The sequence below is a fragment of the Pelodiscus sinensis genome, chromosome 21 (assembly GCF_049634645.1).
Source record: "Pelodiscus sinensis isolate JC-2024 chromosome 21, ASM4963464v1, whole genome shotgun sequence".
Lineage (NCBI taxonomy): Eukaryota > Metazoa > Chordata > Testudines > Trionychidae > Pelodiscus > Pelodiscus sinensis.
The window spans coordinates 4,275,113-4,299,394 of NC_134731.1; the positions used below are offsets into that span (position 1 = coordinate 4,275,113).

Consider the following 24,282-nt stretch of genomic DNA (forward strand, 5'->3'; position numbering starts at 1 on the left):
GCACTATTGAGAAGCACCCGAAGGGAAACAGGATTTTTGTGGTACTAACATGGATTCACTGTGTAATCACAGGGAGGTCATGTCACCTGACTTTTCTCTGTAAACTGCAAATATTTTACCCGCTAGGGGGGAAGAAAAGCACTTTGCCCTTTAGACACATGTAAACTTTTCCTGCTTCTGTCTATTTATGTAGCCTGGTGCTGTAATTCAGTGCCGTGGAGTCCATGCCTATGGGTTAGGGAGGGAAGTTTCATGCTAGGTGTACAAGTATTATTGAAACCTCTCTGCCCAGAGAATCGGCGGTGAGCTAAGGAAGAATGAGAGCTCCTGGTTTGAATGGATTTGATCAGCAAAGGGCAACTAAGACGAGCGAGTGTGGCACATGAGTGGCTCTCCTTCTCCTTGGACTGCATGAACAGCTGATTGGTGGCGTTCAAACTCAGGGAGGGAGAAATCAGCAGATGTGTGGTGCTCCAAAAGGGCTGGGGGGGGGAATGTTAGGAAGTGTGGGGCTTTGATGCACAAGAGGCACATGGGGGAAGGGGGAAGGGTCAGACAAGGTGCATGAGCTGGACATGGAACTCCAGTGGGCGGCAGGATACCTTCTAACGGATTTGCTGCTAATACAAACTGCTTTGGAAAGCTGTTCTGCAGTCAGCGTTCTCCCCCTCCCCAAGGCCCGGAGTTCTACGGCAGCTATGCCGCTGTCACAGCTTCTAGGGCTCTGGGGTTCTCTCTGCCACAGCCGCGAATCAAACCAGAGGAGCTACTGCAATCCCTCCTACCCGAACTGGCAGCTTTAGGAGTTTATTCACCGTTAAAAATAAGGCCATTTAATCACCAGGCCCGCAGTGCTGTACACAGAAAAGCAACTGCTGCTGCTGTCTTATCACGGGCAATGAAAGTTCAATGTGGTGATAATTACCGCTGCTTGCAGCTGAATTTCTGAATCGCTGCCGCGGGTAGAGTGAAGAGAGTCGACCAAAGTCTTTCCAGCCTGTTCAGCCAGCTGGAGGGTGAGAGTCCCATAGCAGCCTGTGACCATTCCCAAAGGCACCATGTAGAGCAACTCTCAGCGCGGGGCAGTTCGTCTTTGGCTAACACGGGCTCTTCTCTCTTGCTGTGACCGCAGACCCAGCCGAGGTCTCCTACCCTTTACCCTGGGGTCATTGGCTGGATGTCAGCGGTGGAGAGTCATGACCCTTACGAGAATGCCTGCTGCAAGGACGACAACAGCCGCGGTGACAGCCAGCCCGCGCCAAATGATCAGCTGCTTCACAGACAGCATTTTGCCCACCGTGGTCAGGGCAGGCATGGCTTCCTGGAACGTTTGCTGGTACGGCTGGCCCTGGTTCCTAGTGATGCTTGTCAGAACAACACCGTTCTGGGCGTCTGCTTCCCCTGCAACACAGCAGCACAGGGAGTAGGACTGCAGGGCTAGGCAGGAGTTTAATTAACCGCTGGCAGTACTCGGGTAGCTAGAAGAGCTTTAAATGAAATTGATCCCCGGCCCAAGGCTGAAAAATTCCTTGCCAGCACTCTGTTCTTAAACTGCTTCATGAGACGCTTGTTTTTCCTCGGGGGGGGGGGGATGGGATGTGTGTGTGAACAAAACCTTCTGCAGCCCTGGCCACCCAGATAAATCCCTCCTCTCTCTTTTTTTTTTATTTTTTTAATTATTATTGCACCTTTGTGCCCATGCTTCCAGCTGGCGTGGCTCCCTCCCCGCCAAGCCCTGCAGGAAGAGCACTGTGCTGGCCCTTCCAGAAGGACCCCAGGGAAAAGAGCTGAGCGGGCCAAGTGCTTCTTAGAAGGGGGAGGCGTTTTGCTGTCTCTGCCCTTTCAAAGCCCTGGGTCGGTTTCAGGCTCTGATGAATTGCAGGCCTACTGCAGGATGGAACAAGCTCTCCTCTCCCAGGTGCACCACGGAGCCCCCGCTCTGGGCTCAGGCTACTGGTGACCAGAAATTCCACTTGTTGAACAGCCTAGAGCTTCCGGGGGCGGGGAGTGACAGCTCCTCTGAACTAGGGATGGGAGAGGTTAATTGGCTGACCCCAAATGAGCAATGCTTGGCCGTTGTGGTTAATTGTAGGGGCTGCTCCAGCCCACAGGGCCCATCGCAGGTAGGAGCTGCTCTGGCTGGAGCAATCCCTGTCCATGGCAGCCCAGGTCCAGCTCCCCCACCGCTGGTTACATACTGGCAGGGGCTTGCTAGCGAGCCGGCTACAGAGCCCACAGCGAAGGCCTCCGGGAGCGGGGCCGACAGCCCCTCCTAGCTCTGTTCCTGGGGAGGTGGCTTCGCTGGGGCAGGGAAGTCGCCTCCGCGGGTGCCGGACTGGCTCCTGGGGCAGCTTCGCTGCAGGCTCTGCAGTACAAAGCCGATTTGAACGTACTGCAGAGCCCGCAGCGCGTGGAGCCGCTACGTTTTCAGCAGTTACTTACCTTTCGAACCAACTTTTTCCATCCCTACTGAGAACCAGCAAGGCCTAGCAGCTGCTCAGCCCCCCGCCCTGCCCCGGGAGGGCCTGGGCCTGCACCTGATCACCTCTCGAGCTCCCTTCCGGTTCTAGTGTCCTAATTCTGCTGGAGTAACACCCGTCGGTTCGTCAGGACTCCCCCCTGGGACTCGAGGGCTCCTTTCCTAACACTGGCCCCCATGTGGCTCGTGCTGTCACCGTGGAAAGCAGCATTACCCTGCTGCACTACGTACAGTAACAACTACCATCCGCTTCCCCCAACCGGCTTCGGTTCGGGCCCGTGCGCGCACACGCCTGCTCCCCAACATACTTGCAAAGAGCTGTAGCTGTTTTAGCTACCTGCTGTGCAGTAGGGCTGACAATGAGCCTAGGCTTATCTGTTAATCTTGTTGACTACTCACATTTCCCCCCCCCCCCCTTGCTGCCTTTGTGTCCGAGGCAGCAAGCGAGGAGGAAGCAGGAGCCGGTGCTGGAGGGAGCCGGCTTAAAAGTTGGTTCCCCCTAGCACTAGCTCCACGGTGCTGCTGCCTCTGTCAGAGGGACAGGGGAGGCTGCCTCTGTCTGCATCAGGCCTGGGTCCACCGCAGGCAGAGGCTGCTTCACGGTGGCAGCCCCTGTCCGCAGGGGGTCTGAGCTCCCTGTGGACAGTGGCTGCTCCATGTCCTGCAGAGCAGCCTCTGTCCGTGGGGAGCTCAGACCGGCCCCCCCCACAAACAGGGGCTGCTGCCACCCCCTGCTGCTGCCTCTGTACAGGGCGGCAGGCAGCCGGCCCACAAGAGGAGCTGATTTTTAAACTGGCCCCCCTCACAGACCAGCTCCTCCTGCCACCCGCACGCTGCTGCCTCACGGCAGCCTCCCAATTCCCCCTTCCCCTGCTGCGGATACAGGGGCGGTAGCAGGGGGCTCCCGGGAGCGCACTGGCTGCCAGCCCTGCCCCCGAGCACCAGCAAATGGTTGTGTAACTGCAAAGATGTCGTGCAGTTACACAACTATTCAAGTACCCGCTATCTACTGTGCAGCACTTGCGTTAATGAGGGGGGATGAGAAGTGCTACCCAACCATCTGCAGGTCAAAACAATTGGCCGATAGCAAATCAAACTTGTTCTTACTCGAGGCAAGCACCAGCTTGCATGGGACAGGAGCGGAGTTCAAATCCTCGCCGGCCAGCTGGCTCACCCCCGCCCGTTGCCGTGCCTAGGAACAGAAATGCACTGAATTCAGATGATCTGTGTTGTATGCAGCAGGCGGGAGCTGAGCGTGTACAGAGCTAGTTTTACTGGCGCGTTTCAGATTCGTAGGTTGTAGCAGGAGTGACAAACACCCAGATGTGAGAGCGGTGTTACAGGAAAATGAAGCTGTTGTGACTAAAGGACGACCCCAGCGAGCAGTTACAGCCCACAGAGTATCCAAGAGCTGAGCTGTAGGTTGTGTGTGTTTTAGCTAAACTGGTTTGCTCAAGAGCTCTGTCAGAATGGGCATCAAAACCCTGGCTAGGTCTAGACTGCAGGCTTCTTTCGGAAGAATCTTTTTTCGGAAGAGATCTTCCAAAAAAGAGCATCCCCACACACAAGCGCATCAAAAAAGCGATCTGTTTTTTCAAAAGATAGTGTCCAGACTGATTGGACGCTCTCGCATTTAAGCTGTGATTGCTATGGACGGAACGGCCACCAGAGCACCTGTGCTTTTTCCTCTTTCCTCTTCTTTTGAAAGAACTCCCTCTTCCCCATCCACACATGCCTTTTTCCAAAAGAGCTCTTTGGCAAAAAGGCTTCTTCCTCGTAGAAAGAGGATTGCCGACGCCGGAAAACCCCCTCTGGTCTTTCGATTTACTTTCGGAAGAACGCGATTGCAGTGTGGACGTAACTCAGGTTTTGTTGGAAAAACGGCCATTTTTCCAATAAGACTCTAGTGTAAACATACCCCCAGCGAGGAACCAAGAAGCTGCAAGTGACCAGAACTGCTTTTAAGTAGGTAGGAAAAACTACCAGGAGCCCAAATCATTAATAGAATCTCTGGCTACGCAAGCCCCTGGCATTAAACCAAAGTAGCTAAAAGTTTTCACGCTACAGGCCATGTGCTGTGGCACCATGGAAGCACTTGGCAGCTGGCTCCCGGCCCTGGGGACAGGGCAAGGCTTTGAGAACGACTGGGAGACTCCTAAAGCCGGGTCACTGGGTATGCAGGAGGGAGACGCGCAGTGCTGGGTGTGAGCCAGCTCTTTGTTATTTTTAACACTCTGTAGTGTCAGCTAACACCAAGAATGGCTCACGTGGCGGCAGCACGGGGCAGACACCCTCCCCCACGGCCTGCCCCGAGCGCGCTGCGGCAGTCTCCGGCATAGCTATTGAGGAGCCCGAGAGGTGGCGCTGATGGCTCGGCTCCAGCATCCCCTGCCCCTCACGTGTCCACGTGCCAGGTCCGACCTGCGGTGCACACCCGGAAAGCTGGTTACCTCCTCGGAGACCTTGTCCCAGTTGAGCCGCCCGATGTAGATGACGGAGCAGCAGGACGGGATGATGGCGCTGATCAGTAAGCCGATCCAGAGGCCTGGGAGGGGAAGGCCGGCGTGAACTGGGGGGCGCAGATGAAAGCTAACGCGGCAGCGGCTGTAGACCCATTAGACCGATGGAATCTCCTCTTGGCCCTGCAGGCCTGTGGCCCCTGCTGCTTTGCTGCCTCTGCGCCCCCATCAGAGCCCGCACGCCTGGCCGGTAGGGCTGCCCCACCTGCTACCTGGGCTTTTGCTGCTTGTGGCAGGTACACACCTTCTTCCTCCCCGCCCTCCCCATGCTTGGTCTCCCTGCACCGGGCTGCACCTGGCGGGAGCTGTGCAACACTCCCACCTAGTGGCCGCTTCTGTACAGCATCATCAGGGCCCTTAGCACCACACCTGCCTGTCAGGTGGCTCCCCCCAAACCCAGGGAGAGCCAGGCCCAGAGAAACCCCCTCTCCATTCAGCCCAGCCCGGGAGAGGCCCGGAGCAGCTAGTCAGCCCAGAGCTCGCCTGTTTCTGCCAGACTCCCCCCGCCCAGGGAAGGGGGGGAATTGGACAGCTGCTGTGTAGCTGACTACGGAGTGGGGAGCTGGGGAAGGTGATGGGGAAGCTGAGGTTGGGGGAGGGACGGACGTGCTGGAACTTGGGAAGCGGCCGTGCCCCCAGCCTGGCTGGAAGCGTTTCCATTCCGTGCAGGATTTATAATGGCTCGCGGCGCCTCTCCGCCCCCACAAATTCTACCAGCATTTTGGGAGGTGGGATCGTTCTCCAGACCGATGAATTCTTGGGGGGGGGAGATGAGCTGGGGATTTTGGGGTCTGTGTTGGAACAATCGGGGGCTGGGGGAGTGAAGAGGGGGGATGGGAGGGGCTGGTGGGTTTCTAGGGGGAGCTGTAGGCCAGGTGGAATTCGGGCCCTGTTTCGGGGGGAGAGGAGCAGAAGGCAGACTAGCCATGACTGGGGTCCCGTCTGGCTTCGAGAGCCCATTTCAGCTGTGTCTAGTATGCACCACACAGGAGCAGTGTCCAAACCCCCCCCCCCCCCCCCCCCACACACACACACCCGACCCTCCCCCTTACCAACCCAGCCAGCAGAGGGACTGAGGAACCTTTAGGCCCATTTTAAAAACACAAAGGCTACGTCTAGACGTAGGGATGTAGTCTGGACGTAGCCAAACGTTTTTATGCCGGGAGACGTGGCCAAGGCGCCGACAGCTCAGCCCAGACCCGCCCGCTGGCGTCCAGCCTCAGGCCGTTGGGTGCTGGTCGGGGTGTAGCTGGAATTGTTGGCGCCCGCCTTTCCTGGGCGCGCGGGCCGGTCCCCCGCCCCCGCCCGGCAGAGGCTGGTACACTGTACCTATCATCCCAATATTGGTCATGAAGAGCAGCGTGGCTCCCACGGGCAGGCCCACGGCGTAGTAGCCAACAGCATTCAAGATGGCGCCGACCTTCTGCTTCCCAGCCCCTCTCAGCACGCCGCTGGTTACGCACTGCAAGGGGGAGCACGGCCCGGCTCAGGGGGCTGGGGGGCGGATGGCAGGAAGCCCTGGGCGCTTTATTTCTCCTTGCTGACCTCGGAGGAGGGAGTGGGGGGGAGGGGGCCCTCCCCACAGCAGAGGCTCTCGCTTCATGGCTGGCTGCAGCCAGGTAGCGGGGACCCCTGGACGCTCATGTAAGACCCTGGTCTCGGAGCCCGCTGGCTTCCGTCCTGCCCCGGGTAGCTGTGGGCTGCTTCCAGCTTCCCACCATGTGCCTCTTCTGTGCCCAGGGCTCTGTGTCTCCCTCCCAGAGAACCCCTGGAGGGCCACCGCTCCTGCCAGCCCCCCCGGCCCCATTGCCTCGGCTGGACTTGTCCCTCAGCCCTTCCCGGTGAGGCAGCGTTGCGGGCTCAGCCCTGGGGCTAACGCTGCCCTGCCCCCTACAGCGACCTGGACTGAATTCCACCCCGCTCGGAAATGACCTGGGACGGCGACCGCAGTACTTACGCAGCCGGCTTCGAACAGGTGGACGGCCACATAGACCGGCATCACCTTCCCCACCAGGGCGATGATCTCTCTGTGCAAGGAAGGGGGGGGGCTGTCAGGGCCGGGCACTGAGCGGATCTCCCACCGCTACAACCGCTTCCCGGCCCCCAGCGCGCCGCTGTGTCCTGCACAACCCGCGGAGCCCTGTGCCGCCAGGGCTGGGGAGACTTGCTTACAGCCCCTGCTGTGTCGTGCGGCGGGGCCTCGCCGCATGCTGGGACTGAACAGCGAGTTACGTAACGGCCACACTGGGTCAGACCAACGGTCCGTCCAGCCCAGTGTCCTGTCTGCTGACAGTGGCCAATACCAGATGCCCCAGAGGGAGGGAACACAACAGGAAATCCTCACGTGATCCCTCCCCTGTCACCCTCCTCCAGAAAAACAGAGGCTAGGGACACCATTCCTACCCATCCTGGCTAATAGCCATTGATGGACCTAACCTCCATGACTGTATCTAGCTCTTTTTTGAACCCTGTTAAAGTCCTAGCCTTCACCGCATCCTCTGGCAAGGAGTTCCACAGGTTGACTGTGCGCCGAGTGAAGAAAAACTTCCTTCTGTTTGTGTTAAACCTGCTGCCTATTAATTTCATTTGGTGACCCCTCGTTCTTATGTTATGGGAATAAGTAAATAACTTTTCCTTGTTCACTTTTTCCACACCAGTCATGATTTTATGGACCTCTATCGTACCCCGCTTAGTCTCCTCTTTTCTAAGCTGAGTTACAGGAAGTTCTGCTTCTGCACTGGGAAAAGTCAGTCCCTAGGAAATCGCCCTTCCCCCGTGGCGACTGAGGATTTCGGGTGTCTTTGTATACAACCCGTTGGGCCGGGTGGCCTCTGTTCTGGCCCGCTAACAAAGCTTTTGCCAGAGGCTTCGGCTTTGCTCAGCTGAGCGAAAACACAAGGTGCTCCGATCCAAAGAGAGGACCGAACGCCGACACGCTTTCTCTTTCCACCAGCTCAGAGGCAGCATCGGTTTTCCAGCAAGGTCCCTGCTTTGTATGAGGGAAGCCCCTGTGGAGAAGGAAACGTGTCCACCCCGCGCATGACGGTGCCCAGCCGTCACTGGGAACCTTTCCCCCAAGTACAATGGGCTTGGGAGCAGCCTTTAAGCTAATTTTTCCTCTGGCTCCGTTCTACTAGTAACTGTTCATCTTTGTTCATTCTGCCATTGCTACCGTCCTGAACAAGAACGACTCACCTGTCGCTGGTGAATATGTAACCCAGCACATCCTTCGTGGCTGCCAAAATGACACCTATCACCAGGCAAAGCCCCCCTGGAAAGCAGAATCCGGAGTCAGGGGGCACAAGCTGAGTACGAGATGAAATGCGGTTCCTGGCCCAGCCTGAGCGACCTACCTCAGACTGCAAGTGTCCAAACCGGGGGCTGTCCCTTTGGGCCCTAGGCCTCCATAGTAGGGATGGAAGGGTTTAACCAGTTATCTGGGGAATTAATAAGCTGGTGCTTATTGGTTACCAGTAACGGTTAAACTGCATGGGGCTGGGAGCTAGCAGCCCCATGGGCATGGAAGTGGGCAACTCCACGGGGCCGGGAGAACGTAAGAGCAGCCGTGCTGGGTCAGACCAAAGGTCCATCTAGCCCAGTGTCCTGTCTGCCCACAGTGGCCAATGCCAGATGCCCCAGAGGGAGTGAACAGGGAATCATCACATGATCCCTTCCCTGTCGCCCATTCCAGCTTCCAACAAACAGAAGCTAAGGACACCGTTCCTACCTATCCTGGCTACTAGCCACAGACTGACCTCTCCTCCATGAATTTATCTAGTTCTTTTTTGAACTCTATTAAAGTCCTGGTCTTCACAACATCCCCTGGCGAGGAGTTCCACAGGTTGACTGTATTCTCCATGAAGAAAAATGTCCTTTTGTTGGTTTCAAACCTGCTCTGGGCATGGTTAACCATGTAACCTATAGAATTTGTATTGTTACGCAGTTCTTTTTCTTTTTTTTTCCCCATCCCCAATCTAGGGCACTAAAGAACTGCCGGTGGTTGGGTGGACTGGAATCAGTGGGACCCTGCAGGGGAGAAGTGAGTTGCCGCAGGAAAAGATCAAGGTAGGAAACTTGCAGAGCCAGGAGGAGCATCGCACTTTGGTGGCCCCAGCGCACACAGACCAAGCAAAGCAGCCACACACCTGTGCACAGTAGGCTGGTAATGGAAGATCTCTTGGCTGCCTCTGTGTCCCCAGCGCCCAGCGCGTTCCCCACCAGAACGCTGACAGATATGCTGAGTCCATAGTGAACCTGAAAGTCCAAAGCACCCACACCCATGGGTCCAGGGAGGAGAGCCATTCTGGGCCCAGGTGCCCCTGGACGAGCGCTGCAGCTCCCGGGCCAGCTGATGCGATCACGAGGAGGCAGCCGGGAGGGACTGACGGTGAATGCGGACTGAGCGCTGCACTGCATGGAGCCATGGGCCCCAGGTACCATAGGGAGGGGAGACAGGGCTCCATTCCAAGGCCTCCCCACAGGGAGCGGGCAGCTAGGGCTGGCCCATGGGGCGGGGGGAGGGGTTGGCTGCCCATATGGGGCAAGACTTTTGGCTCAGCAGAGGGAGGGGCCACAGCCAGGTGCGATTGGCACTGGGGCAGGTCGTCGCAAAGGCCAAGGTTCTAATCCCGCCTCTGACCCTGATTCCCAGCTGGGCAGGTCACGGCCCCTCAGCCTCAGTTTCCCCATCTGCAAAGAAGGGATAACTCTGGCCTGCCTGGGGACTAGGGAGAGCTGGGAAGGTGTCTGCCCCTCTGCACATGGCTGGGCACTGCGTGGGGAGGGCCCAGGAGCTGACGCCATGTGCAACACTGAGTTGGTCTCTCTGGGCCTCGCCTCCCATGCCGCACAAGGCTGAGGATGCTTCCCCGGCCTGGCTACGCCCGAGCTCTTCCATGCAGGGGCTGACTTGGCCTGGCTTGTGACCGCTCAGCGCCAAGGGGGTCCCCTCTCAGGAAGGTGGTACCGTGAAGTAAAGGGTAACCCCCAACTCTCACCATGTACGACACAATGGCCACCTCGTAAATGATGGATTGTGCAGAAAGGTCCAGCACGCTCAGCAGGCCTGCGGGGGAGGAGGGGAGACAGACCCAGTCAGTTTCCCTCCCTGGTTCTCCTCCCCCCAACTGCGTCGTTAACCCTTCCTCTTCTCCACCAGCACCCACTCTGCGCTCAGCAGGCCCACACCGGAGGGACGTCCGACTGTATTCTGGCTTGCAGAAAAGCAGCCCTTTTAAAGGCCGGGTGAAACGTCCGGTTGATCTGCGGCGCTCAGCCTGTCCCCACAGCTGCACCCGTTTCAGGGAGCTGCTTGGCCTTGCGGACCCACCTCGGCTATGTCTAGACTGCAGGCTTCTTTCGAAAGAGCCTCTTTCGAAAGATCGCGTCTAGACTGCAGGCAGATCTTTCGAAAGAGCAAGCCGCTTTTTCGAAAGAGAGCACCCAGCGAGTCTGGATGCTCTCTTTCGAGGAAGCCCTATTTACATTGAAGAACGCCTTCTTTTGAAAGAGGAACTTTCGAAAGAAGGCGTTCTTCCTCGTGAAACGAGGTTTACCGCCATCGAAAGAAAAGCCGCGTTCCTTCGAAATAATTTCGAAAGAACGCGGCTTGAGTCTGGACACAGGGGAAGTTTTTTCGGGAAAAGGCTACTTTTCCCGAAAAAACCCCTGAGTCTGGACACAGCCCTACTGTCAAAACTACGGGCTTGCAAAAGCTGATCCAAACACACACAAGTGCCACAGCTGTGACGCGGGCAGGCGGAACCTGAACCGGGGACGCTGTTACTGAAAACCCCTTCCCCTTTTCACCCGCTCGTTAGCAAACAGCTGGGTTGGAATACCAGTGCTGGGCTTCTGTTTCCGTGTGCCAGGCACAGGGTCGCAGAAACGAGCCACTGTCTGAAACGTTAGGGCGTACTGATCAGGCACAGCCTTCCCAAAATTGCCTACAGACCCCGGCCACCTGGGAAGGTGGCTATAGCTCGGCAGCCCCGGCTCTCCAGGTGGCCAGGAAGGATCCAGCGGGGGTGGGTGGGGCTTGGCTGCAGGGGCAGGGCCTCAGGCAGAAGGGGCGGGGCTAAAGCTTGCCTCCCGCAGCTGGGGCTTCACCCGCCGCCCATGCATGTACCGCAGAGGAGAATCCCTGAGCGAGATCTTTCTTGGCGATACCACCTCTAGTGCCCCAGGAGCATCCTCCTTCCTTCACACACCTATCAGGAAGCTTCCGATTTCGTAGGTCCACCACTCGATGCATATCATGAGCATGCTGGGCACAGCCAGAGCCATGAAGGTGTCCCACTCCTGGAGACAGTCACGGGACCAGCCTGGGGCAAGATGAGGAAGGGTCAGTCACGGGGGGAGGGTTCGCACACGAAGCAGGAAGGGAAACGGGGTCTGTGGTCACTTTCCGGAGCAGAGCACGCAATGCGTGACGAGAAAAAGCCCCCCTGCTCAGGCGCACCCAAACTCCCCCAGTGTCCAGAGCCGGAGTGAATCTCTGGGGCCTAGGCTGGGTTAGAGAGGGGGCTAGAGACCAGAAACATCCCAGAGAGAAACAGCCGCCCTTTGTGTATTCAACAGGCCCTTGCAAGCCACGCTGTGACACCCATTAACCACCACTGGAACTTACTCCAGCAGTGTGCTGGGTTCATTAACACATCCCAATGGGCCCACAGAGCTCTCATGGACACTCACACACCCCGGCCCTTGCACTGAGCGGACAGCACTGGCAGGGCTTTTTTGTAAAGAAAAAAAAAAAGGTGCCATACTCCAGGGGAAAAGTTGTTGAGCCCCCCCCAAAAAAAAGCAGGGGTGGCGCCAGCATTGCCCTGCGTACAGAGGTGCCGGTATGCTCCGTTCTTTCCAGGTAAATTCTGACTGACGGTGCCGGTACTGCCTCTGGCAGCATGGGACGTGAGCCGTTCTGACCACAGCACCAGGAGGTGAGGTTCAGTTCCCCAGGAACGACACGCTGCTCACGGCTACGACTTTCTCTCTGGGCTCCCCCAGCATTCGTGCTACACTCTGCTGCTCTGAGCTGTGACTTACGGCGTGTGGTCCCCATCAGACCCGCTCATACCCGGGTTACCCTGCAGGGCTCGCCAAGAGAATGAAATCCATGGAAGGGGGCGCCTCGGGCGATGCGAGTCAGAGGTTTTGGCAGACACGTTAGCAGAAAGCCTGAAAGATACCGCACCTCCCCAAGTCTCCACGTGGAGCTTCTTGGCCACGATGTACAGGAGCAGGAAGATGGCTTGCGCGTATTGAGCAATGGTGTTTGCCCAGGCAGAACCCCTGGGAAAGCAACAGAGAAGGCAAGTTGTAGAGAGCCCCGTCTTGCCAGCAATTGCGGCAGCGGCAGCAAATCTTTGCTGAGCCAAAGACACTGGAGCAGAGCCCATAGTACCTCACCCGCTCCGCACCCAGCCTTGCATTGCTAAGTGGGCTCCTGGCGAGTGGGACGCTGGAGCAGTAGGAATCAGTCACTTCGGGGAGCTGGAGTGGATGGACTGGCAGCATGGCTGGTTATGGCTCATCCTCCTGGGTTGGTTTGCTAAGGCGCTGGCATCTCACCATGCGCAATCTGATTGGCCTGGCCCGCAGAGCCCAGCAGGCTCCATGGAAGCCTCTGCTACCTGTGACGTAGTGGGGGGTACCTTGCTGGTTGCTATGCTGGGCAGTGGGTTGTGACTGACCTCGGCTAGCTGCTGGCTGCAGCACGGCCCAGCAGGACAGGGGATGAGTCATTATGCAAGGGGGCTTCGAACCTGTCTGACCAGTTATCTCCCAGGGAGCGCAACAATGGGAAGAAGGGGAGTGGAGCCCTGGCTGGGGGCAGGGCTGGAAGTGAGTTAGGTTTCTGGCTGGTATCATGGAGGAAGCAGCCTAGGCAATGGGCTGGGATTTAGGGGCCCAGGCTCCCCCATCTCAAGGGGGGCTGAGGCATCCTAGGCCTGCCCTGTAACCAGATTCCATCTGTGCTGTATCCTGGAGAAGCAATGACCTCCCTCTATTCTACTGGCTGGTGGAGTCTGTCCGTGCCATTACGGGGGTGCAGGAGATGGGAAAACCCCAACGCGCCATCACACTACCCACCAGCGTCCAGCTGGGGTGTGAACCTTTACCCCGGGCTTTTCATAGAATCATTGAATACTAGGACTGGAAGGGACCTCGAGAGGTCATCGAGTCCAGCCCCCCGCCCTCATGGCAGGACCAAGCACCGTCTAGACCATCCCTGACAAGTGTCTGTCTAACCTGCTCTTAAATATCTCCAGAGATGGGGATTCCACAACCTCCCTGGGCAACTTATTCCAGTGTTTAACAGGCAGGAAGTTTTTCCTAATGTCCAGCCTAAATCTCCCTTGCTGCAGTTTAAGCCCATTGCTTCTTGTCCTGTCCTCAGAGGCCAAGGAGAACAATTTTTCTCCTTCCTCCTTGTAAGACCCTTTTACACACTTGAAAACGGCTCTCACGGCCCCTCTTTTGCCCAGGTCAGTGACTGGCCTATGAAGAACAAGCACTTTCCATCTCCCAGGCACTGCGCAATAGGGATGTAAAATCACATTTCATTGGTTATCACAGCCCCAATGCAAGGGGCAGGTGGGCTGGAGTGCCCCTGCCTTCCCACCCACCATGGCTGGTCTGGAACGGCCTCTCCACTGCAGGCAGGGACGCTCCAGCCCAGCCTGAGCAGCCCCTGTCCGCCACAGGCCCCGCAGGGCTGGAGCAGGTGATGGGCAGGGAGCTGTTCCGGCCCCCACCGGTGAACCGGAACCAGTAAGCCCGGGCTGGCAGAGCAAGCGGGGGCTTTATGGAGGAAGGCGGTCAGGGTAGTGCCCGCTCTGTGTCTGGTGGAAGTTCTGTGCCACGCTCGAGAGGGGGTTGCATTTCTGCAATGGGCAGCATGAGCCCTGTGGATCGTCTCAAGGCCTGGTCCTGGACATAGCTCCGGGCCAAACATTGAGACTTTGCTTGGTTTTATTCATAAGCAAAGACCACTGGCCTAAGCTGGTGCCCATGTGGAAGTTAAGAGATCTTCGGTACCCCTTAGAGACCCAGTGGCTACGTCTACACTGGCATGATTTTCCGAAAATGCTTTTAACGGAAAACTTTTCCGTTAAAAGCATTTTCGGAAAAGCGCGTCTAGATTGGCAGGATGCTTTTCCGCAAAGGCACTTTTTGTGGAAAAGCGTCCGTGGCCAATCTAGACACGGTTTTCCTCAAAAAAGCCCCGATCGCCATTTTCGCGATTAGGGCTTTTTTTCGGAAAACAGTACTGTGCTGTCTACACTGGCCCTTTTGCACAAAAGTCTTTTGGAAAAAGACTTTTGCCCGAACGGAAGCAGCATAGTATTTCCGTATAAAAGCACTGACAATCTTACATGAGATCGTCAGTGCTTTCCGGAAATTCAAGCGGCCAGTGTAAAGCAGATGATTTTGCGGAAAAACTTGCCAGTCTAGACACAGCCAGACTGTCTCAGTAGCTGTCGGAGAGCCAGCCTTGCTTGTTCACTTACGCCAAGGTTTTTCAGAAGTGGCTAAATGCTTCTGGGCACCCAACTCAAGACCCCTTCACAGGGCCACCTGAAATCAGGACCACGCAGGATCAAGCCGTAACGGGCCATCGAGTTCCTGGCTTCTGACCATGCAGGTACTACTCACATGACGCCGAGGTCCAGCACGTGGAGGAAGACGTAGTTGACAATTGCATTGATGATATTTCCAAAAATGCCACTGAGCACTTCGGGCCAGATTATCCTCTGAAATTCAACAAAATACAGAACTGGGGGTTGCTGGTTTTTCCCCTGAGCTAATGGATTCCTGTCCCCTTGTCTAAGATATAATCGTGGCCTCTGGAGAAGTAGGCAAGTTACGGCTTGGCCTGTCTGAACTCTTGGGGAGCAGCGGAGGAAGATGAGGCGTGACGGGAGGGTAGCACTAATGATGCTCGTGTGGAATTTTGGAGAAGCCTTGTATCTAAGGGAAGCGGCTCTATATTCTGATTGGCTGGGAGCCTCCAGCTGTCTCAGAATGATTGCTCGTTCCCTTCAGGAAGCAGGTTTCGGAGGGTAGCCGTGCTTAGCCTGTCTCTGCCATAACAACAAGGCGTCCGGCAGCATTTTAAAGACTAACAACAGTCGTAGGGTATGAGAGCGTCAGCGTTTGTGAGCTGCAGCTCTCGTATCTGAGGAAGTGGGTTGTAGCTGACGAAAGCTTATGCTTTGCTACCCTAATACAGTTGAGACGCTTTAAAGTGCCACCGGATCCAGGACACAGCGGTTTGAGTGGAGAGAGCAGGAGATCCAAGTTCTGTTCCCAATGCATTCACTAACTTGCTGTGTACCCCGGGCAAGTAACTTTGTAGGTGTGGGACCTAGGAGTGCAGCGGCTGGTCCCAGCTGCTGGTCCCCACATGCTGAGAGTAGACAGGAGCAAGGGGCTCGGTATACCCCCTTTTACAAATGTTCCTGTGCCACCGACTAACTTAGTCCCAAATTTTCAAAAGGGGCCACTAATTTAGGGAACTTTTAGTCTGCAGGGCTACGTCCACACAGCAGCACTATTTCAGGGTACCGGAGTATCCCGAAATAGCTATCCCGCGTCTTCCCAGCAAGCCCGTTACTTCAAAATATAATGGGCTCGCTATTCTGACGTTCCTGTAAACCTCATTCCATAAGGAGTAAGGGACATTTCGGGAATCAGGGAGGGAAATTACGAAATAAGCGATAGGATCAAAAGAGACGCAATTTGCCTAGCTCAGATTGTGTGTCTTATTTTGAGTTACAGTGCAGTGTAGACGCACCCTTGGTGTTCAGCTTGATACCCCCGGACCTGATTTTCAGAGGCACCCAGCTCACATCCCCATCTGAAGTCATTTGGGGGTGTTGATGGTCCACCCCTCTGAAAATCCGACCACAGACTGAGAGCCCGCTCTTGACATTTTTAGTTTTTAACCATTCGGGGTCTTGGTTTCCCTACTTTAGCCTAGGAATAGAGGTCCCTGGCACATTCTGGCAAAGCGTGTCTGAGACCCGCAGGGCTGTGCAAATGTTATTGTTGCTGAGGAACAGAAATGCCAAGTTGGGTGGCAGGTTTTGCTACAGAGAGCTCCTCAGAGAAGGAACAGAAATGCAGAACTAAACCGGACCATCCTATCAACTGCAACTGCTCCAGTTATTAGCTAGATTGCCCAGGAAAACCCACCTAGCTGGAGCTGGGTAAAAAGACGGACCACTGGAAAATAAAGCCAGAGCACAAAACTGATGTCCGCTTTGGAAAACAGGCGACATGCAGTGGATTCACTGACATACCCACGTGTGCAAAGTAAGGGGCAGCAAAAAGCATTCAAAGTGAGCTCTGGAGGGAACCGCATTCAGGAGACGATCGGCCAGTCCTCAGCACAACTGCAAACAGCTGCTGCACTGACCACAGCCCCGGGTGGTCAGCACAGACCGGAGCAATAGGACACTGCCTGGCATGTGTGTGTGATGCTGGCTACTGGACACAGAACAGAATAGCTGTGAGATCTCAGGGGAAATTACTGACGAGAGAAACCTCAAGCAACTGCACCGAATGGGAGATTTGCGCCCCTGAAACAAAGATGGGAAGGCAAAGAGTAACGGAGCCGCCTACCTGATTCTGCAAGTATCTGGTCTCCAGCTGGTACAGAAAAGCAGCCTGCAAACAGGAATGAATCGGCGGGTGAGATCGCGGAGCCGAGAGATCGCAGGAGAAGCAGAAAGCAGTGCGCAGCGACGGTTCGCTGGACACAGGAAGTAAGGTCTGGTTTGGACAGTCACTGCTGCTGGAAGTTCAGGACAAAAACGTACGTCCTGTCTCATTCCAATAACCGATCTGGAAACAGAGCCCCAGGCCCGCAGCAGCCAGGGTGAGATGCCAGACTCATCCAGCCCCCCACATGAAATCTACCACAGCAGCTTGGCAAAACTGGTGCATGAAAATGCAGCAGCCCAGGGACCGAAATCCTTAGGACGCTCTTGGACACTAGGGAAAAATAACCATAGTAATAATACTATCTATTCCCTCGCCCTTCACTAGCATGGAAAAACTAAGGTAGCCGGCCCTAAGCGTCCCACCAAGCACTTGCCCTGAGCCAGGGTGCAAGGTCTGCGCGAGGCTCCAGCCAGGCCTGTTGCCGATTTCGAACCTCTCTGCAGGAAGAGACCACTGCGCATGCAGGAAGCCACAGCAGGCAGAGAGGCCGGGTGAGTGCACTGAGCTGAGGGGGGAACGCAGCTGCCATCTGGCTTTGGGTGCAAGGGAAGAGGTTTCCTAGCAGCGACTGACAGAGAGAGCCAAGGGTGATGGGACTTACGGGAAGAGCTGGGATAAAAATCATCACATATTCCTGGGTTAACCTGGAGGAAGATACAACAGGCCCCAATTAGTACCGGTGTCTAAACAACCCTGCCAGCCCTGGCCTGCCCCTCTGTTCTTGATGTGTGGGGCAGGGCTCACATCAGGGCCAGCTCTCCTGTGATTTCCTCCACTGGGGCTAGAATGTGCGAGACGCTGGGGCGGGGGAGTAATCCGCCTCGGGCAGGCGGCAGGCAGAGAATTTGCCTTCAAGAGGCAGCAAGGTTCAGGGCCAAATTCTGCCCGGGGTTACACCCAGGTGACCCCCAATGAATACAACAGCGGGGCTGCCTGATGGCACAACTCATCTGGCAGGGAGAAAGCGGTTGGACCAATGTTGCTGAGAGCTGAGCTTGGCCAATGCAGGGCACTACACTGGTGTTACCGAGGGCTGGGCCCAGCCAATGGGGGGAGGGGAGCGCTGCTCTGGTGTCGCTGGGGGCTGGGCCCAGCCAATGGGGGGAGGGGAGCGCTGCTCTGGTGTCGCTGGGGGCTGGGCCCGGCCAATGGGGGGAGGGGAGCGCTGCTCTGGTGTCGCTGGGGGCTGGGCCCGGCCAATGGGGGGAGGGGAGCGCTGCTCTGGTGTCGCCGGGGGCTGGGCCCGGCCAATGGGGGGAGGGGAGCGCTGCTCTGGTGTCGCTGGGGGCTGGGCCCGGCCAATGGGGGGAAGGGAGCGCTGCTCTGGTGTCGCTGGGGGCTGGGTCTGGCCAATGGGGGGAGGGGAGCGCTGCTCTGGTGTCGCTGGGGGCTGGGTCTGGCCAATGGGGGGAGGGGAGCGCTGCTCTGGTGTCGCCGGGGGCTGGGCCTGGCCAATGGGGGGAGGGGAGCGCTGCTCTGGTGTCGCCGGGGGCTGGGCCCGGCCAATGGGGGGAGGGGAGCGCTGCTCTGGTGTCGCTGGGGGCTGGGCCCGGCCAATGGGGGGAGGGGAGCGCTGCTCTGGTGTCGCTGGGGGCTGGGCCCGGCCAATGGGGGGAGGGGAGCGCTGCTCTGGTGTCGCTGGGGGCTGGGCCCGGCCAATGGGGGGAGGGGAGCGCTGCTCTGGTGTCGCTGGGGGCTGGGCCCGGCCAATGAGGGGAGGGGAGCGCTGCTCTGGTGTCGCTGGGGGCTGGGCCCGGCCAATGGGGGGAGGGGAGCGCTGCTCTGATGTCGCTGGGGGCTGGGTCTGGCCAATGGTGAGAGGGGAGCGCTGCTCTGGTGTCGCTGGGGGCTGGGCCTGGCTTGGTAGAGGGATGCTCCAGTTTGCGGAGGGTGGCTCGTGAGGGGGCTGCTCCGGTGTCACTGAGGCCCTGGCGCGTAACAGGAGGCACCCGACCCTTGCTTTCGTGGGGCGTGTGACCCGCGGCATGGAGCTGTGCAAACCGGAGCGCGCGCCCAACCTGGAGACCTCCGGGTCCTGCCTGAAGAGCAGCAGGATCTGCTCAGTGTTGATGAAGACGGCCCAGCAGGGGAAGCAGCAGAGCAGCAGGATGAGGATCCCCTGCTGCAGGATGGTCCCCACCCGCTTCATGTTCTTACCGCCGTACGTCTGGGAAACAAGAGGGCAAACTCAGTGGCATCCTGTCGCCGCCCTCTCTGCGTCTGACAGCTCTCCCCATGGGCGAGAGGCCTGTACGCTCCTCCCGCTTGCGAGTGGGGGCCACTCAGACACTCCACAGGCTTGTCGGGCGTCACCCACTGCCTGCCGGAGCACGTGAGGTCTTGAGGCTCGTTAAACACGCCCTGGGATCCTTCAGCATCCATGCAAAGCAGATCGGACGTGGCTTTTAGGGTGGTCTGAGACACTGGGCCTCAGGCAGGGGTATATGCACCCCAGGGTGTGTGCAGAGGTCTCCTGGGGACACCTCAACTCATCTAGGTCTTTGCCTCATTTTACAACAGGCGACAGGGATTGCACTAGTGAAGTCAGCACACACGAAAATTTCACACAGACAGTGACGTGTCGATGCAGCTCCGGAGAGCACCATGTAGGCACAGAAATGTAAGTACAATATTGAGATTCCAACCCGTTTACCGTGATTTGGCTAAAAGCGCGTACGCAGGCCATGCCTCGGTAACTGCTGCGGGTTTAGGTCTGCTTTTGTATGCAAGCCGGTTTTAAGTGAGGTGAAACGTGGGGGGATGCGAGACAGACTCCGGAAAGGAGACAGGCGTCTGGAAAGGAGACAGGCGTCCGGAAAGGAGACAGGCGTCCGGAAAGGCGGAGACTCACTGGTGTAAAAGCTGCTACCGCAGTGGGGCTCTCCGGCCCCACGCAGTGACTTATGCGTCTGTTACAACCTTGGATTGAATGGAGCTGGCCCTTTGGCTTGGAGCCAGACGTCCGGAGCTCAACTCCTGCAGCCAGGAGAACACCGCAGTCTCATTCTGCAGTAGCACGACATCGTCCGAGATGAAGAACCACGCTGGACCCTGGCGGGGCTTTGAGCGGTGTGTTCTTGGGCCTCTAAGCTTAGCCAGCCGGGTCATTCCTTGGTATGATCCTTGTGGTGGGGCGCAGTTGAAATCACTTTTAGTTCCTAACAAGCCCAGTGTCAATAATTGCTACCTGAGGGGGAGGGGAGCAATCCGTGTATACCTCCTCCTTTCGTTGTTAAAGGGGGCTGGCCCGGATGATTTATTTGGGGCTCTGATCCCATTTGGGGAGTGGGTTTCCTGGAAGCGGGGCCCAAAACTGCATTCTCCTCGGACCTGAAGAGTTTCAGTGTCGGTATTGCTCTTTGTGGGGGGAGGGGAGGTGGTCTCAGCTCTATGCCTGGGCTGGGGGAGACCGGGAGATCTGGCCCAGCAGGACCAGGCGGTGAGAAGCCCCAGAGAGTAAGGAGGCGCTCCGGGATGCCGCTCCAAGAGGCCTTCTGTGACCACCCCCCATCACCACCCTTTCAGAGGCTCAGCTCACCTGGGTGTCCGGAAGGACAGACCCTGCGACGTTCAGAATTTCTAAGGGGTCGTCAAGTTGGCTCTGACACTTTTAGATGCTCAGACACCCAATAACGACCACGCTGTGCAATATAGGCTACGCTCAGCCAGTGTCTTTAAAACCCCACCTCGTCGCGAAACCAGAGATCGGAGACCATCCGCTGCTACCTACCTGGGATATTAACGTGTCACACGCTGAAGATAAACCAACCCCCACAGAGATGCCAGTCACATTTATAATCTGGAAATAATCATAATGGTAAAACAGCCATGAGCAGACACAAACGTGCCAATGCAGGTGGTCACAGGTTTCAACAAGAGCTGGCTTTGAAAGGCAAAGGAGAGATCAAAGCTCTCCCTCTATCCCAGGCTGTTTCCAGCTCATCAGCCCACCTCCCCAGCTACCTCATTGCTATTCAATAAGGGTATATCTACACTTGCACCCTCTTTCGAGAGAGGGATGCAAATAAAGACATTAGAAATTGCAAATGACGCTGGGATTTAAATATCCTGCACTTCATTTGCATATTCACGTTATGGCACTATTTTGAAATAACAGACGCTGTTAAGACGCGATTATTTCGAGAGAAAACCCTTCTCTTGAAATAACTAGTAAACCTCATTGTATGAGGAATAAGGGTTATTTCGAGAGAAGGGTTTTCCTCTCGAAATAACCGTGTCTTAATGGCGTCTGTTATTTCAAAATAGCACCATAACGCGAATATGCAAATGAAGCGCGGGATATTTAAATCACAGCTTCGTTTGCAATTTCAAATGTCTTCATTTGCATCCCTTTCTTGAAGGAGGGTGCAAGTGTAGACATAAGAGATATCTGGTATATGTGAGTTGGGTCAAAAAATACATAAGAACATCAGAACGGCCATGCCGGGCCAGACCAAAGGTCCATCTAGCCCAGTGTCCTGTCTGCCCACAGTGTCCAATGCCAGATGCCCCAGAGGGAGTGAACAGAAACCAGTAATCATCACGTGCTCCCTCTCCTGTCATCCATTTCCAGCCTCTGACAAACAGAGGCTAGGGACACCACTCCTACCCATCCAGGCTAAAAAGTATTGATGGACCTAACCTCCATGACTTTATCTAGTTCTTTTTTTGAACTCTGTTAACTTCCTGGTCTTCACAACATCCTCTGGCAAGGAGTTCCACAGGTTGACTGTGCGCTGCATGACAAAAAAATTTCCTTTTGTTTTAAATGACCTATGTAAAGACTCAGAACTGAAATACTCACAGCGATAGCAAGTATGACGGAGGCCAACTCGACCTTCCCCAGATGGCCACAGAATATAGAGCTCACAATGTGGATCATAAAGATCAGCAACTGGATCAAGGTCTAGAAAGAGATGTGTGGGGGAGCAGAAATCAGGGGGATTATAGGCTGCAGAGTCCCAGGTGGGTCTATACAGTGAGCACTTGAGAACACATGCTTCATGCACTGGACGGCAGAAGGATCGTCTGCGTCCAAGTGGCTGCAATGCATGTCTGTGTTTTGGCTGAGGAGGGCCGACTCTGATCTGTGCCACACCCGGGTAAGCTTGGAGTGAGTCCCTGGAGCCCAGGTGCATCGGAGCTCCCATTTCTACAGCCCAGGGCTCAATTTGCACCAGGAGCGTTGTTCAGCGGCATCTCGTATCTGCTCCACTGATGGAATGAGCCTTGGTCTAGAGGGTCCTCAACATTTAAAATCCTTAGAAAAGGCCTGCTCCATGCCTCTGGGGTCACAGCATCTCAGCCTCCCCAGTGTAGCCTACTGCTCGCCTCCTGCTCCCTCGGATGCCCCACGGCACACACCGAGAAGACTTCCCTAGTCCAGCCTGGGGAACCCCGTTCCTTCAGCCACAGCTCTGCAGCTCCTTCCAGGGATAGGGGATTTCCCCGTAGTGTCTTGTGAGGCAGGCAGGCCGCCGAAGGCCAAACACCCACATGTCACTTAAAACCTACAGGAGCTCATCCCCTGGAAGGCTGGAAGTCAAACCCATGTGTCTGGGAGGGTTCTGCTGATCCTACTCGAGGGGGGTTGCAACCGCGCAGCGGCGGCCCCTGACCAGTTGGCTGGGCACCCAGCTCTCCCTGCCCCTCCCTCGCTCTCACCAGCGGCGCCCCCAGCACCAGCAGCTTCTTCGCCTCTTCCCAGAAGTTGGATGGGATCAGCCGGCGGATCCAGCAGCTGCCTTTCTGGCCGGCGCCGGAGGCTGGCGTGCGCGGGACGATGCTCCTGCCGTCTCCGAAGGGATTCTCGGCAGCTGGGCCCGCGGGCTCCATGCTGCTGCCGAGCCGGGGGAAGAAGTGACCCTCTCTTCCTTCCCCGTTCGTTAAACCTGCTCGGTTCACCTGACCCCGGCCAGTGACCGTTATGTAACCACAGCAGCTACGGCTGAGCGAGCAGGCGCCATCCACCACCCCCTTGCTGGCATGGCCTGGGCCCCGGGGATGATTAAAGTCCCTGGGAGGCATGGAGCAGGACTAGGAAGGCTGGGAAGCAGGGCAGCCTTGCGTGGAGTTGGACACTGTCCTAGGCAGGCTTGGGGCTGCCTCTGTGCAGGGGGGTGGCCTAGATCAGGAGTTTTCAAGCAACTGGTCATGCCCCAGCCCGGGGTGGCGAGATGTCAGGCACTGAGGCTACGTCTAGACTGCAGGCGTCTTAGGGAATACGCTCGTCCAGAAGAGAGCTTCCGGAACGGCTGATTTCGAAAGCGCGGCCACACGCAGAAAGCGCAACGGAAACGTGAGCGGCCTTTCCGAAAGCTGCCGTCCACATGGATTGGACGCTCGCTCACATTGAAGGCCACCGGGAACCAGTTCGGGCAGGGCGGTAGGTCCGTTTCCGGGTACTGTTGCCTACGGCTGGCGGAAGGGACCCCCCCACCCGGACAGCCGTTTCTCTGCTCCTGCCGCCAGCTTGCCTGCCTCTCCGAGGGACAGCAAAGCTGTAGCAGCGTGCGCTCTGGTTGCCCAGCTTTTGGACACCACGGCGCACTCCTTGCCGAGGAGCCGGAGCTGCCACTGGGCATGCGATGGCCCCACGCGGCCAGGCTGCAGTTCCGGCAACGGTTTGCACAGGCTGCCTTTGTTGCCCTGCATGGACTCAACACTGAGCTCTTACTAGGGACCCTCTCCCTTTGCGGGAGCAAGGCCCTGGCAACTGCACCCCACAGGGAAGAGACCCTTCTGGAGGCTGGACACCAGTTCTGACTGGTGGGACTCAGGGCCGGCTTTAACAAGAGCGGGGCCCGATTCCGGGGGCGGGGGACCCCCGGGTGCAGCACTGTGCATACATCACGCGCCCCGGGCACTGTGTGTGCGTCGCACACCCCGGGCAGCACTACGCATGCGCTGCACGCCCGGGGCCCTCTGCATACATCACGCGCCCAGGGCACTGAGTGTGCGTCGCACACCCCGGGCAGCACTACGCATGCGCTGCACGCCCGGGGCCCTCTGCATGCGTCATGCGCCCAGGGCACTGAGTGTGCGACGCACACCCCGGGCAGTACTATGCATGCGCTGCACGCCCGGAGCCCTCTGCATGCGTCACACGCCCAGGGCACTGAGTGTGCATCGCACACCCCGGGCAGCGCTACGCATGCGCTGCACGCCCGGAGCCCTCTGCATGCGTCACGTGCCCAGGGCACTGAGTGTGCGTCGCACACCCCGGGCAGCGCCACGCATGCGCTGCACGCCCGGGGCCCTCTGCATGCGTCACGCGCCCCGGGCACTGAGTGTGCGTCGCACACCCCGGGCAGCACTACGCATGCGCTGCACGCCCGGGGCCCTCTGCATGCGTCACGTGCCCCGGGTACTGAGTGTGCGTCGCACACCCCGGGCAGCGCTACGCATGCGCTGCACGCCCGGAGCCCTCTGCATGCGTCACGTGCCCAGGGCACTGAGTGTGCGTCGCACACCCCGGGCAGCGCTACGCATGCGCTGCACGCCCGGGGCCCTCTGCATGCGTCACGCGCCCCGGGCACTGAGTGTGCGTCG

General features: G+C 57.3%; 1 protein-coding gene and 1 long non-coding RNA gene across 2 annotated transcripts in view; one reads left to right on the plus strand and one right to left on the minus strand.

The window, feature by feature from the left end:
• Positions 1-775: 775 nt before the first annotated feature.
• On the minus strand, positions 776-22,566 carry LOC102458026 (multidrug and toxin extrusion protein 1-like). The gene is made up of 17 exons (XM_025179266.2): positions 22,396-22,566; positions 21,536-21,637; positions 20,462-20,530; positions 18,750-18,898; positions 17,333-17,375; positions 16,630-16,674; positions 14,659-14,756; positions 12,194-12,291; positions 11,208-11,321; positions 9,996-10,063; positions 9,144-9,252; positions 8,194-8,269; positions 6,956-7,025; positions 6,328-6,460; positions 4,930-5,024; positions 3,587-3,671; positions 776-1,401 (listed from the first exon to the last, which is right to left on the minus strand). Exons 1-17 carry the CDS (start codon positions 22,564-22,566, stop codon positions 1,181-1,183), a joined length of 1,746 nt encoding a protein of 581 aa, XP_025035051.2. The 3' UTR covers positions 776-1,180.
• LOC112543958 (uncharacterized) overlaps positions 22,150-24,282 on the plus strand; it is a 42,742-nt gene continuing 40,609 nt past the window's right edge. Inside the window, exon 1 of the long non-coding RNA XR_012897035.1 lies at positions 22,150-23,029. This is a non-coding gene — a long non-coding RNA (uncharacterized LOC112543958). The remainder of the gene's footprint in view (positions 23,030-24,282) is intronic.

Coding starts and splice junctions, on each gene's coding strand:
- LOC102458026 (XM_025179266.2), bottom strand. CDS start 22,566: ATGGAGCCCGCGGGCCCAGCTGCCGAGAATCCCTTCGGAGACGGCAGG. Junction 20,531..21,535: donor CCGTCATACTTGCTATCGCT/GTGAGTATTTCA, acceptor GATTATTTCCAG/ATTATAAATGTGACTGGCAT. Junction 17,376..18,749: donor CAGGACCCGGAGGTCTCCAG/GTTGGGCGCGCG, acceptor ATCTTCCTCCAG/GTTAACCCAGGAATATGTGA.